Source organism: Cornus florida, unplaced genomic scaffold (genome assembly GCF_030987335.1).
Source record: "Cornus florida cultivar Cherokee Brave unplaced genomic scaffold, ASM3098733v1 CherokeeBrave_3.0.0_Hap2_Chr04, whole genome shotgun sequence".
Classification (NCBI taxonomy): domain Eukaryota; kingdom Viridiplantae; phylum Streptophyta; class Magnoliopsida; order Cornales; family Cornaceae; genus Cornus; species Cornus florida.
Window position 1 is genome coordinate 96650597 of NW_026775574.1, and position 14927 is coordinate 96665523.

The following is a 14927-nucleotide window of genomic DNA, read 5'->3' on the forward strand; positions in this document are numbered from 1 at the left end:
CTTTTTGGCAAAGTTACTCCTTTGCTCATTTCCTTCCAATGCAAGGACATCTATATCCCCAAAATATCCACCCCAATGTGTAGATATATGTATATGTATATGCATGTGAAATGCCAATAACGCCCCTTACTTAAAATGAGAAAACCGGGAAAAGTTACTAAGCTCGAAAATCGTCCCGACTTACGAAAAAATTCTAAAATCAATTACATTGCTTCTAATTGAATTAAAATAATTAAAATGCACTTCTAAAACCCTCGGCTCAAGAAAATGACTTAAACGGCCCTTGGAGCCCACATAACACGTAAAACGAGGCACAAAAAATAAATAAAATAAAATTTCAAAAAAAAATCCAAAAAAATCCGGGATATTATAGCATGGATCTACTTTGCCAACGACCATGTCCAACACAGTCCGATGGGTAGTGACGGTAACTGATGAGAATAATGGCAGTGAGTACGCGACTGGCGAAAATTAATGGCGAGCTATGGACTCGGGGAGGACGAACTAACATAGACTGCACAGCGGTGAAGTGGGGTCTTTGGTGATGATAGAGGCGACATAAAGTTGAATGGTCAGCGTCGAAAAGCAAGAAGCTTACTATCGCCTTGGGTTAGATCAACCCCACCACAACTGATCTCGAATCACCGCAAATTTCTCCCACCTCCGCCTTCGAATGCAGCACTTGTTCCCCAAATCCTTGCAAAGTCGATGCGGGTCATCTTCTTCACCGCTGGTAATTTTAAACCCAATTTAGTGCCAACTTCTTTGCATCCACAACTTGTTCGTATCAAATTCAACTGGCATCCCAACGTCATCGTCACTAGGCTTGACGGCCATCTGATGTCGTACACCTCTTGGGTGTTTGAAGGTGATGGTGTTTGGTGGTTGGTTGGTTTGTTAGGGTTAGGGTTTTAGAGGCCATGGGTTTGGTGGTGGTTGTTGATTTGTTGTGGCGGTGGCGGTAAAGGAACATTGTGGTGATGGCAGTGGCGTAATAAGGGTAATGAGGTTAGAGAGATGGGAGGTGTGACGTAATAAGGGTAACGAGGCTAGAGAGATCGAGGGGAGGTGTAATGAGGGTATACTTATGGCAAATGTGTCATTTAAGAATTATGATATTTTATAATTTAAATTAATATAAAATTGAAGGGCAATTTTGACATTTTACATTTTTAAGGGGCTATTTGGATCGAATTTCTAATAAGGGGGTGATTATCCAAAAATAAGACAACTTATATATGTATGTCCTTATCCCAAACCTCATGTCATTCTACTTTACCCTTTATTTTAAAAAGAAAAAAAAGTTACTATAAACCACTGTCTTGGGGATTCCAGTTTGAATTTTCTTTTTTCTTTTTTCTTTTTTTCTTTTTTTTGAAAATAATAAATATGATAAGAATAATAATCTCAGTAGCTTTCACTTGTTACTTGCTTTTGATGTGCACCACAAAAAGGCCATTTTTGATTTAAAACTTACAATTGAATGAACTCATTTCTGACACTGTCTGATCATATGAACGGATCTCTTATTTTTGCAAGTCAAGGAGGCGGTGGGAGGATGAGATATTGAGATCCATATCTCATAGCCAGGGACGGAGTCAATTAAGGTCTAGGAGGGGCACGTCCCTCCCGGATTGTCTCCCTCTCTTATATTCTATATATATTTTATAATAATATATATGTTTTTTTAATGAAAATATGAGAAGTGCCCCCCCTTAATTTTCTCATTCTCCGTAGAATTCTATATATGTTTCACATTTTTTTATCCTAAATTGTTTCCTTAATCCTTATATTCTATATTTATAAATTAATTTAATTCCAAAAATATCATTATCTCTTTCTATATATATACTCATAAATATCGACTTATATACATGTACATTATATTATAAATATATGATATGATATATAGTACTATAATGTGCCCCCTGAAATTTTTTTCTGGCTCCATCCCCGCTCATAGCTACAGGCAAGGCCCCAATATGGTCCCTCCTTTGCATACGTCAACATTGATTTGTTTAAACTAATAGCAAATTAATATACATAATACATTATACATATATGTATATATATACTTTCCTTACAATGAAAAATTTGGATATCTTTCAATATTAGATATCTTATGATTCTAAGTTGTCTTAAATGGCCGTAAAATATGTGTATGTATCTGCACATAAAATATATAATATAGGGATGAATTGTATATGATAAATTTTAGACATTATAACAATTTGGCAGCTTGCCAACCAAGAAAAAAACAATTTGGCAGCCACTATTGAGTCAGAAATCTGGAAAAATATGATATATGGATGTGGTTGTCATCAGGGTGGAAGTTATGTCACAATTAGGCAGAAGACATAATTTGGGTATTGTATACAAGTGTGAGGTGTCTTGTGCTGAACGAATTCATCATTGCTATGATTTGGGTGGACACAGACACGTGGGTCAGCATGTGACAGCAATTGGAAAAGAAAAGGAACAATTATTTTTTTTATTTTTATTTTGGGTAAGCTTAAATAAATAAATAAATAAAATAAAAAGCAAGTTATGAGACTCAAGTTCTTACATAAGCTCGAGAAACAAAGGAGGTCAACCTCTAAATCCAAAAAAAATGAATGCATCAACTATGATATATAGGCCGCGACTTATATCTCATTAAGTATTAATTATCATTACGGCTGAAATGTCATTTGAAAAAAAAAAAAAAGGGGTATTTTGGGAGATCTCATACAATTAACAATGAGAAATTTTTATGTTAATTGACATAGTACAACAAACGATTACAAACATTTTATCAAAACACATATATCAGCTTTTTGATTCTATTGTATGTGGTGATCTTATAGGCAAGTCTGTGTAAGCCTATACAGGTGGCACCAGTAGGCTACTACATCGGGTGAGTTACAGTTGCACATTTCTACATCGCCTGAGTATGAAAGGAGTAAGTGCTATATGTAGATTCAACACCTTTTTATGACACAACACGTTTTAAAACAATAATAACCTTGAATTCACTAAAACATCAGAGTTAAAACGTGTTTAATCTGAAGTCTCTGGTCCGGCCGGGGTAGCCTAAAAGTGCACAATATTGTGTCTAACTGGGGTGAGAGTTGTTACAATGTAGATCTACTTTGTTTTGTTGGAGTTAAACTAAGTAATTGTTGCTACTATTCCAATTAATAATTTCTCATTAACACCATCCTAAATATTTGACTATATACTCAAAATAATACCTTTCTACCTCTTAAAATGAATGGTTAAAAAAATTGACTATAATATTATCTACCTAATGATTTTCGGAAAATTATGGAATTTGCTTTTATGATCATGTGATATTTAATTCATCAACATCAACTTATTAATATATAATACACAAACTGCGAATGTTGACTGTAACTCAAGATTACCTTTTGGGTTTAGCCATAATTAAATAGAATCAGCTTCTAATTAATAATAAATATATATATTATTACCTTTTGTTGCCTGGTGGATTGCCATTGATTAAAGGTCGGACATGAAGCAACTGATAAAGGCAAAAGGAGCTTCTCTTTGAATACTCTCCAGACTAGTGATAAAGATGTTTTATGTCCCACTGTTAACACCAACCACTGCGTGAGAGATTGGGAATGAGAGAGTACATAACTATTACTATAATCCGTTTAAATATTCTTAAACTTTGTTTGGCATAACTTTTATTTTTACTTAATCAAAAGTAAAATAGAAAATTAATTTTAGTGAGTATGACAATTTGTGAAACTTAAAAGCGTTGTTCACCTTTCTAGTCGGCAGAAATAAAGTGATAGTTCCCTTTTCATTATAGAATTTGGGAGAGCTTCAAATATATGCAGTTTTATCACCATATAAAAAAATTATTTTTAATTTTAAATTCGTGAGAATTAGGCTACAGTAATACAACGTTACCACTACGCAAAGGTGCACGCTCTTTTTGGTAAGTAGAGATAAAGTAAAATTTTCTCTCCACCCAAACAGAGTGCTAATTGTAATACCAAAGTTCCCTTTTATTTGGTCATGATAAGTCGAAAATTTAAGAAAAACCCAAATTTTCTTGGGTAAATAGGGTTTAATGGGTATAATGGTTGACCCAAACTCAATCATCTGTATAGAACTCCCAACCTAAATTTGAGCCTAACTTGACATCTAACAGGAAGAACTTGTCTTCTAAGCGAGCTTATTTTTTCGAACTCGAATTTAGCTCAAATCATTCTCGTTGGGATCAAATTATGTTTTTTTTCCTATATAATAAACAGTGTGAAACAGCTTGAAAAAGGATCTCAAAACATAATCACAAATATTTCTAACACCTAAATACAATCAAATATTTAAAAAATCAAACAATAATATATCTCTTGTTTTTTTGGATAATAATAAGAATGATTAATTACTATTTTACCTTACAAGTTGGGTTGAAATTGTTCAGTATCTCTGTTTATACCTAACTTCAATTAAGATTGGTTACTAAGTTTCAAATTATTATTATTATCACCCGATTTTCAATTTTTATATTATTATTGTTATTTTTCTGAATTGAAAAATCAACTCATCCACTAACTATTCTGAATGATCTGCAAATTCAGAGAGTTCGTAATTATTCGCAAGCCACGTGCACGCCTTTAAAGGGGCTCGAACCAAAAATACCTAATGGCTAATTTGGTATGAAGGAATGAAATAAGATAGGAATGAAATGAATCAAAAAATGAAAATTGAATGGTTCTCTTGTTTGGTTATGCTAATTTAAAAAGAAAAACTAATCTATATATATGTAAAATAAATAAATAAAAATATATATATATTTATATATACGTAAATATATATTTTGGAAACTAAGGGGGAATATCAAGAGAAGTTGCCTTTTATTGAATCTCTCTCATCGATGTGGAAATTTACTCTCGTTTTTTAGTCAAGAATACAATCTCAACGCCAATCACTGTCGATGGATGCAAATCGCCGGCTTATTGGTAGTCGACGACTTCAATGAATACAAATCGCCAGTTGATATTGGATTGATAGTCGATGGACTTCAATGGATTAAATCGTTGGTTGATATCAAATTGATCGATCTACTTTAATGGTTGATTTTCGGCTGATTTTGGATTCGTTGTTGACCATCTTTAGTGGTTGATTTTAACATTGACCGCCTTCAATGTCGATTTCTAATGTAAAACTGATGGGGCTTGAGTTGTTTGAGAAAAGTGTATTAACAATCATATCGTTCAAGTAAATCAATTTTTTATATTATTTTTAATCCGTATTTTTTTAAGTGGGAATAGAATATTCATTCCTCTTGTTAGAAAGTGAAATGATTTTTATAAAATGACCACTCTCGAGAAAGGTAAAAAATGGGCATTCCATCTTTAAAAATACTTTTCAAACAATTTATTTCATTCCCACTTACCAAACTAGCCCTAAAAATAATGCTATTATGAGAGCAGTCTCATATAAAAAGGCATCAGCTCTATTTATTTAACCATGATTAAAATATATTTTTCTAAATGTGTAAAAAGTCAAATTAATCATTTAATGATTCTTTCAATTTATTAATTTAGAAGAATGACAAGAAACACAAACCCTCTTTGTTTAACAACAACGTAAGACTATGTAATAGCATTACTCACTCCTAAAAACCTTATCCGATAATATTAAACATTAAAAAGATCAGGCATAACTCCCACCATGGATGAGGGTTAAATATAGTATATACCCAGCATACAAATAAATAAAACCACCTTCCATTAACCAAATTAATTTGACAAATCGACCAAAATAACATTGCTTATAAAATAATCTTTACCATTGGCACAAGGCTCTTCCTCCAAGAACCATTCTTCAATCTAAATCCAACCAAATGGAGACCAGCAAAACAGCGACCATCATAATAGCTCCACACTATGCTTTTTAATCATAAGACTTTTTAACTTCCCTTTCCTAGGGCCCACTCTTTAGTTCATGGCAAACACTTTTCAGCTCTTCCAAACTACCGACCACCGAAAGTTTAGTACATCTAATCTTATCACCAAACCCGCAAAAGATTACAACTTCATCATAGGATTAGATTTCACATATAAGTATATGCATTTACTTATTAAATATATATCTATATATAATATGGTTTTTGAAAGGTTATTCATGTATAATATGTTAATCACACAAGATCGCAACACCACCACACATGTATTTGTCTACACATCTAGACATGTACATATATATAATCAAATGCTTCCTTCGTCTTTAGATAAACGCGTTATATAAGCAGGGCTGCACGGAGGTTATGAAACCATTGTCCCCATAATCAGGATAATGTTTTATTACTAATATATATATATATATATATATATATATATATATATATATTTTAATATTTATTCAACAAATGTTGTTGAATTGTAGTCATGGAAACTCGTGAATTCAGCTCCACCTTTGACTCTCTCTCACTATATATAGACATATATACACATGTAGTTTATACATTGATTGTGTAACAAATCCTCACCTCAATTCATGGGGGTTACAAGCACTAGATTGTAATATGTATTTGTACTTTCTTTTATGTCTCTCTGTTGTTGGGACTTTTTTTTTTCTCTCTTTTATGTAAATAGTTGGAGAGCTTAGTTGAACCTTTTTCAGAGTAGTTGTTAAGTTAGTTCTTGACAGAGTGGATCTGAGGTTGCAAGGTCAGTACAAACTCTCTCTCTCTCTCTCTCTCTCTGTGAAACTGAATGAGCCCATTAGGTGTTCTATAATATGTGTCAGAGACCTTTGATATGTTTTTTCAAACTAATCTATCAAAATCTCAATTGGGTTTCAACCCTTTGTAGTATACTCTTCATATATCTTATGCTTAGTCTCCATTGATTGTCTATGAAATGGGCATTGGAATGTTTATTGCTTCATGCTGAGTTTGCTTTTGATTCAAAAAATCTGATAGACATTTACATTTTAACAGAACCAAGGGACTCATAAGGAATTTAGTTGATATATAATGGAGGGTGGTCAGTATTTGGGTTTGAAGAGGAACTCTTACAATTGGTTAGAGAATGTAGAAGAGAATGAAGAGATGAAAGTGACATTACCTTCAATCCCTCAGCCACAAACACCAAAAGAGCCCATGGAGTTCTTGTCAAGGTCTTGGAGTCTCTCCGCTACGGAGATTTCGAAAGCTCTTGCGCATAAACAGAAATCCTTTAATCTTGATGACAATTCTAATGTGATACCATTTCCTGAGATAAAGGCTGCACCACAATTTGTTGTAAGCTGTCATTCCATCTTTTTCTATTCTTACTGTCTAATACTTGATTTTCACTTTTTTCTGCTGATTATTTTTGGTGCCTAGTGTATTCATATATAATTCCATAATTTGGTGAAATTAAGGAATGATTTGCTAGATTTGTTTAGGGCAAAAGGAATTGGATGATCTCGATTTGCTGTTTATTGTTGGTGTTGTGTGTGTATAAGTCAGAAGAGTGAGTTCATTTTTCATTCAGAATCTTTCGGAATTAAAAAGCATTCTTTTTTTGAATAATACTATTTCTCCATTTGAGGGACATGTATTCAAATATGAGTGTGGTAACTGTCCACAAAGTTGTGAAAAAAGAATCTAGGGACTGCAGATGGATAGAGCACCTAGAATGAGTGTGATTCCAATTTGAGATTGTAAAATTAACGAATTCACTCTTTGTGGTTCTGTTTGTGTTTTATTTTGTTCTATTATATTTTTTGCAGCCAGGCAAGGTCAAAAATATGGCAAACACTAGGAGAACAGGGTCATTTGGAAGGTGGTTCCATCACAAGGAGCTCAGCAATAGCGCGGTTAAGAGAAAAGACAAGGCACGTGTAGATAATGCAAGGACGCATGCTGCCCTCGCCATTGCCAGCCTAGCTGCAGCATTGGCTGCCGTGGTTGCAGAAGAGAACTCCAAAAGCTCCGGCTCAAAAACAAGTGTTGCATTGGCATCGGCTACACAACTTCTTGCCTCGCATTGCATAGAGATAGCTGAATCAAGCGGAGCTGATCATGATCGTATGGCTTCTGTTGTCAGATCGGCTGTTGACATTAGAAATCCCAGTGATCTCGTCACTCTCACAGCTGCAGCTGCAACTGGTACTTGCTCCAAATTTTTTGCTTTCCATATTTTGAAAAAAATATGTTAGCTCTGCATATTGGGACGAAACATTGTATGACCTATTGAGAAAGTAACATACCATAAAAGACTTTCTTTTTTTTTTTTTTCACATTTTGCATGTCCAAAAAATCAACTATTTTTAACTGCTTATATCAGGACTCATTTAGGATATTCGCAATGTTCTTTCATCATTCTGAATAATTTCAAAATAACAACACATGCATCATGCATCATGCATCTTACATTACCTCGGCTTGATTTGTTATCCCAAATAGTTCAGAACTCCAAATTATTGCAAAACATTGTGAATTTCTTTCTAGTAATTTGACTACATTTTACATTCTTCTAACATTATATTTTTCCTCTTCTGAATCAGCTTTGCGAGGAGAGGCAGCTCTAAAAGCAAGATTACCAAAAGATGTAAAGAAAAATGCGGCTATAAGTCCCTATGATAAGGGTACGGCTGAAGCCCCCTGGGCTTCTGAATTCCACAAAGAAATGGAAGGTCATGATACACCCTGTATAGGTGAATTACTGCAACATACACGAAAAGGTAATCACTGTTTAAAAGTTTGTCTTTAAGATCAAGTTTATTTGATTGAGGAATTCTTTTATCAAGGATTGCATTGCCTTGCTGTGAGGTGTTGAATTCAGAAAGGAATATACAGATTTTCACATTATTTTTTCATCCCCTGAAATGTCGGGAACTATGCATATAGGTGGTAAAAGAATTTAAAAGAATGAATAAATTTGAAGTTTGAAATGAAATACTGTAACAAGAATCTGCTATTTCAGGAATTTTTTAAATTCTTCTTCTCATGATGTGATATTTCATGCACACTGGTTTATGGGATCGCCTAGTTTCAAACCATATTTTCTTCATTCTCTCACTTTCTTGCTTCTTTATTATCTTTTTTTCTTTTTTCCGTGAACACTAATTGTTCCAAAAGCCGGTTAATTTAAAGTAAAACTCAGACCCTCTATCGTTTTCCCTTTTTTTCTTTTTTCTTTTTTCTTTTTGTTTCTCTCTTTTCTTTTCTTTTTTTTTTGTAAGGGAGAGCGTCCTTGCCCCACTCCCTTTGAGAAAGGGATCCCCCGGGCCTTTACTAAATTATTTTTCTATTGTGGCAATATTTTCACCAGCTGTAGGAACCTCTATGATTGCTAGACAAAAAGATGTTTATGATAATATGTCTTATCATCATTTCACTTGCTAAATCAAATGCATTTGCTATTGATTACTCTCAGGAGCATTACAATGGAAGCATGTCTCTATCTACATCAACAAAAAATCTCAGGTACGGAACATTATTGTTCTCTGGTGGCAAGAGTGTACACTTCCAGTCACTCTATAACAAAATGTTGCATTGATATCTGATACAAGTTTTTGGCAGGTCATTGTTAAGCTCAAAAGCAAACATGGTGGAGGGGCCTTCTCCAAGAAGAACAAATGTAAGCTTTAAGCAATTACATTTCTGCGCATTTAGTTCAATAAATTTAATCATATTAGTTTCTAGCTTTTTGCTTTTTCATATGCTTCCTTGATGATTTAAAATTCCTAAATTTTTGTTCTTTCATTGTTATCTCGTTGTCAACAAATTAGATATAAAGTTCAAAGAAATGTGTTCTTACTTCTCATTTGACATCCATGCTGGTTACAGGTGTAGTTTATGGAGTCTGTGATGAGACTGCTAATTGGCCATTCAGATTAGAAAGAGAAAACATGGAAGCCTGTTTTGGCCTTAAAACCGCTCAGGGTCTTCTGGAGTTTTGGTGCAATAACAAGATGCATAAACAGAAATGGGTTGATGGGATTCAAAATCTTCTTCGCCAAATCAGTTGCAGTGAAGACACCGAGCACTCTCTGAAATTTTTAAACATTCATAAGAGCATATGACTTATTGGTGCATGTGATAGTTTACTAATTAGAGGTTGAATACTTGGATTAAATCCAAAGCTTTTATCAACTCCCAAAATCTCAAATGTGTGTTCTATAAGCAGCACATTGAGTATATAGCTATTCCTGATGCAAAAATGTGGCGGACTAGGGCAGAATCGTGCATCGGCTGAATTGAGTACCTGGGCTGCAGATCAATGGAAAGATATTCACCTATGATAATTATTCAAAAGCTTTGTTCAGATGCTACAATCTTCATGGTTTGGAAAGAGAGAAATATAGATTTTTTTTTTTCCTAGGTAAATTTTGAACGTGGCAAGAGTGAATATATGATCTATGTAGCTAAAGAACCCTCTAGCAAAGTATGCACATTGTATGTAACAAATTTTTGATAATGCGAATTTTTTTTTCCCCCTAGTTTTTGATAATGTGATTTAGCCAGCCAGTTGGTAGTGTCTCTAAGCGTGCTTTGCTGTTTGTGAGCCAGTTATGTCTTTCTTCTCGGACTTTTTTGCATTTGGTTATTTGGGAGGGCTGTTATCTTTTTATGTGAGAGGTCCTCATTGTAAATGCAGTTATATATATTGTTCTTCTTATGTCTCGTCCAGATATATGGCATGCTAGCTGTTTCTCCTTTTCTCCGGGAACTAGAACACTAACTTGAAATATGACAGACTAGGTTAGCAGCACTCTTTTCTCTGGTTCATATTTCGTTCAAAACATGAATTTATCAGTTCAAGTCCATGCTCAAATTCTCTCCCAGAATATAACTCATCACTAATGTTTGGCCAAGTTGAGAGGCAAATGAAATCAATCCCATCTCTCTTAGCAAGTGAATCTCTTAAATCTCCATCCAACTACCTGGAAAGTGGTCCAATTCTACACCCCTAAACAGATGAACAAACAGTAGTGAGTAGCCGTAACAGGCACCACCTCCACCACGACGGCACCGCCCTCATTTTATATCCGAGTCCTGTCAATCAAACAAATAAAGATCAAAGCCAAAAAAATAAAGGAAAGGATGCACCATCCTCCCAGCAATATGTTAATGATCTTGACAATAATTTTCCACAAATTATGCTCTCAACTTATATTTGGTGCAGAAGGAATAAGAACATATATGCATTTTAAATTCTGTAGCTGGTTGACATTAAACATTTATATTGAAATTTTCAATTGATAACCCTTTTCAGCAGCCGCCTTCTTTTTTTTTCTTTTTTCTTTTTAAATAAATAGAGAGAAATAACTGTTTTCCTCTTCAATTAACTCCAAACATATAAGTCTTGCCTTTACAAGCAATTGTTTGCCAAGGTGGACAGATTTGTGCTCATCCTAACTTTACTTGTGAAGTTTTAGTCCAAACACCAGTTGCCGACTTCTTCTGTAAAGTGAATGATCCTAACACCCTTGTCCAATTGCCCTTTTGCCAACATCTACCCTTTATGAACACAAAAAACCATTTTCAATGGTTGATAGATTCTTCATTGGATGCAACCTGAGAATTATTTCCTCGCAACGCCAAGCACGGGCCACCATGAGAATATAGCAGAGCATGAGAACAGAGCAAATCCACCATGAGAATACAGCAGAGTATGAGAACACAGCAAATCCACCGGATGACTGATGCTGAATAGGGCCCCTCCGAGACACTTCAGCTCAGTTTATTCAAGTCTTTAATTATTACAGTAAGAATCTGATGCTTTTGTGCAGCATACCAGGTAAGCTTTGGCTAATTTTTATGGAGGTTTGATATAATTGTGTCCCCTACAAATGGCACAAATACATGATGCATCGATGCACCATACACATGCTGGATGTGATGAATCATGCCACCACCCTGGTGCTTCTAGCCTTCTCCCCTTCTCCCACTCAAATTCAATCCTCACGTCCAAGGCAGGACCCGAGTTCTAGAAAGGAACTTCGTGTGCGTGCGTGTGTGTGGGCTAAAGAAACACAACGAGATTTCATATCATTGTAGCACAATGGATAAGTGCTTACATGGAAACCTCTCAAAGGTGTACCTTAAGAGTTGGTAAGACTTCTACCATCAAAACTCGGAATAAGAATGGTTACAACCAAAAATACACAACCATCCTCTAGATGTTGGGACAGAATCATCAGTGCTCACATCACCTGCACACACATACAATTCAAATGCTTTCTCAAAAATCAAGCACATTTTATGCCAAAGAGTAAGAACACATCACAGTGGGTTTAGCTTGGCGGTCGGATGGCAGCGTGGTCAGTTACAGTTTCAGCTGCCCAAAACAATTCACATTCGAACACCATGCCAAACATAGAAAAAAATTCATGTTTAAGCAATTTATAAAAAGCAATGCATAAACCAACATTTCCATACGTATGAGTCTAAACCATTTAGCTGGAACATGTTTAAGATGTCTTACAAGCAACAAAATTTCAAACTCAGATAGGAGATATTGCTGTCTTTCAAACAAAATCCAGATAGCAGTGCAAAAAAAACCAAGATATATCAGCAAAATCAACGGTAACGGCGGAGGGAGAGGGTGTTGTTTCTCTTCCAGGTTGCCCTGCGAGAAGGACGCGCCTTGTGGTGCCTGTGTCCCTTTCCACGTAGACCCCTGTATTTCTTTCCTGCAGAAGTGAGACCGCGGAGTTCCCTGTGCTTGTGTACAGGGTTGCAGATCCAGTTGATTCTTGGGTCATTTCGGATGGCATTATGAGCAGGATCAACCAGGATTACCTCGAAGTACTTGTAAGTTGAATCCTACATCAAGACATCCAAGTATGAAGAACCATAATGAAAACAAGATAAATAAAAAGGGAACACAGCAACAAATAATTGAAGTTAAGATACAAACCTCATTAATCCAGTACGAATTGACAACCTTAAGACCACCCAACTTTCGACCAGCACGTTCCTCTGCAACTGACCTCTTGCTGCGCTGGAACTTCAGTTGGGTAACACCCTGGTTTGTGGGCTTACCATACACAATACCCTTGGGAACTGGCCTCTTGCGGCCACCTCGCCTAATACGGACACGGTAGACCACATAGCCCTAATGACAATTTCAATAATTTTATTATCTCAGGACAAATTTCCAAAGGACAAACGGTAATGCACAACCTAAATCCATCAGCAATGGTTCAAGCACTGTGACAACAGAAATTGTGAGCAGCAGTGCCCTGTACCATTTTCAAAATGCACAGGCCTACACGCAATTCATGTGCACTAACATGCATGCATGCAGAAAGTAATTAATGTACAAAAACAAAAATCAATAAACAGCTGAAATTGATTATACAGATATGCTAGGGAAATTCTCATAAAAGGGTAAAATGCAATTTTACATGACAAAATGTAAAACGGTTCCGTTATCTCATTGGTTCATCATAGTAAAGCACAAATCACGCAAACCAGTACCTACTGCTACATTTCTTATAGAGTTAGAGGCAATAACAACATCTCACTCTACATATCCTCTATCTCAATACCAAAAGCTGCTTAGTTGATTGCTTAAACCACATTTAAAAATTTGAGTCAACACAACTCCAAAAGATATCATTTCAAAGACTACACATCCCACAAATAGAACTTTTCAATTGATATAACCCACGGATTGGACAAGAAAAATCAAAACATGTAAAACAACCTTTTGATGACTAATAAAAAGGGTAAAAACCATTATATAGAAGGTAGTTTGGACAGACATTTGCTTCACATATAATGGCAAAGCAAATATATTTAGTCATCAATCTATACATAAGATCTAATATATTAAAAGCTCTTTAGTGCAAGATAAAAAAAGGTAAGAATTATAAGGGAAGAGAAATATACTTCATTGGTGTCACTTGACAATATGCAAATCCAACAACATAAACAAAAGAATTGATTTTTAATTTCGGTGTACAACTCTTTGATACTATTTGATAACTCAACTCTTTGATACTGATTGATAACTCAATTCAGTCACTGAAAATAGTAAAAGCCACTTAAAATGGAGTAAATTTTTAAGGGACAAAGATGCTGAACGCTAAGAAATCACAGAGATACCAAAAAATATTTATTTTTTAATTACCACTCAAGAACTTCCGTACTTAAAATTTTCAGTTTTATCATACAGCACCTTTGTCTTTGAACTCCTACATCTTTAAAAATGCTTATTCTGAACGAAAACAAAAAATAAAATACAAAATGCAAAATTTATCTAAAAATCTGATTTTTAGGTCACATAATCAATAAAATGAGTACTAAACATTCAAATGACCCAAAACAGGTTAATGTAAGGCTTAAACACATATTAATCAACAAAACCGGATTTTGTTAGAGAAGAACTAATCAACAAAATTGCAAAATGGGTAATTAAGTGCTCAGAGATCGGCATATGAACATGATTCAATAATTTTAACTTGTACAAAATGCATGTAACTATATATATATATATATATATATATATATATATATACACCCACAAAAGCAAGAGCGTTACCTGCTTGGCCTTGTAGCCCAATCGGCGAGCCTTGTCAGGGCGAGTGGGGTGAGTGACACGAACAATAGAAGGAAGCTGACGGTACTCCCAACACCTCACCCTTAGCAAGAACCTCATCACATCTGACTGCTTCTTCCTCCATAGCTCCGACACGTATGTGTAAGCCCCTGTGATTTTCACAAAAATGTATACATAAATACACACATACAAACATATATATATATATACACACACACACACACACACAATACAATGATTAAGCTCGAAATCAAATTTGTTAGAATAAAGAATAGATTGAGAGAAAGAGAACCCATGGCTCAAAGATGCGATTTCTTGTGAGTACTAACTAGGGTTTGCTGTGTGGAGAGTGGCAGCGAAACCCTAAATATAAGAGAAGGGCATCCTTTGATTTTTTAATCTCGG

At 34.9% G+C, this 14927-nt stretch overlaps 2 protein-coding genes across 2 annotated transcripts; one reads left to right on the top strand and one right to left on the bottom strand.

Annotated features, from left to right (window-relative positions):
- The first annotated feature begins 5962 nt into the window (after positions 1-5962).
- LOC132304079 (VAN3-binding protein-like) lies at positions 5963-10452 on the top strand. The gene is made up of 7 exons (XM_059801601.1): positions 5963-6689; positions 6962-7264; positions 7738-8116; positions 8515-8691; positions 9387-9436; positions 9533-9590; positions 9800-10452. Exons 2-7 carry the CDS (start codon positions 6998-7000, stop codon positions 10033-10035), a joined length of 1167 nt encoding a protein of 388 aa, XP_059657584.1. The 5' UTR covers positions 5963-6689; positions 6962-6997; the 3' UTR covers positions 10036-10452.
- A 1880-nt stretch (positions 10453-12332) lies between these two features.
- Positions 12333-14927, bottom strand: LOC132304080 (large ribosomal subunit protein eL15-like). The gene is made up of 4 exons (XM_059801602.1): positions 14815-14927; positions 14505-14671; positions 12876-13073; positions 12333-12781 (listed from the first exon to the last, which is right to left on the bottom strand). The coding sequence occupies exons 1-4, from the start codon at positions 14816-14818 to the stop codon at positions 12536-12538; spliced, it is 615 nt and encodes a 204-aa protein (XP_059657585.1). The 5' UTR covers positions 14819-14927; the 3' UTR covers positions 12333-12535.

Excerpts from the sequence above, each read along its gene's own strand:
- LOC132304079 (XM_059801601.1), top strand. The coding sequence starts at position 6,998 with ATGGAGGGTGGTCAGTATTTGGGTTTGAAGAGGAACTCTTACAATTGG. Across the intron at positions 8,692-9,386 it reads ACTGCAACATACACGAAAAG|GAGCATTACAATGGAAGCAT; the intron begins GTAATCACTGTT and ends GATTACTCTCAG. Across the intron at positions 9,591-9,799 it reads CTTCTCCAAGAAGAACAAAT|GTGTAGTTTATGGAGTCTGT; the intron begins GTAAGCTTTAAG and ends TGCTGGTTACAG.
- LOC132304080 (XM_059801602.1), bottom strand. Across the intron at positions 13,074-14,504 it reads TGGGCTACAAGGCCAAGCAG|GGCTATGTGGTCTACCGTGT; the intron begins GTAACGCTCTTG and ends AATTGTCATTAG. Across the intron at positions 12,782-12,875 it reads ATTCGTACTGGATTAATGAG|GATTCAACTTACAAGTACTT; the intron begins GTTTGTATCTTA and ends GTCTTGATGTAG.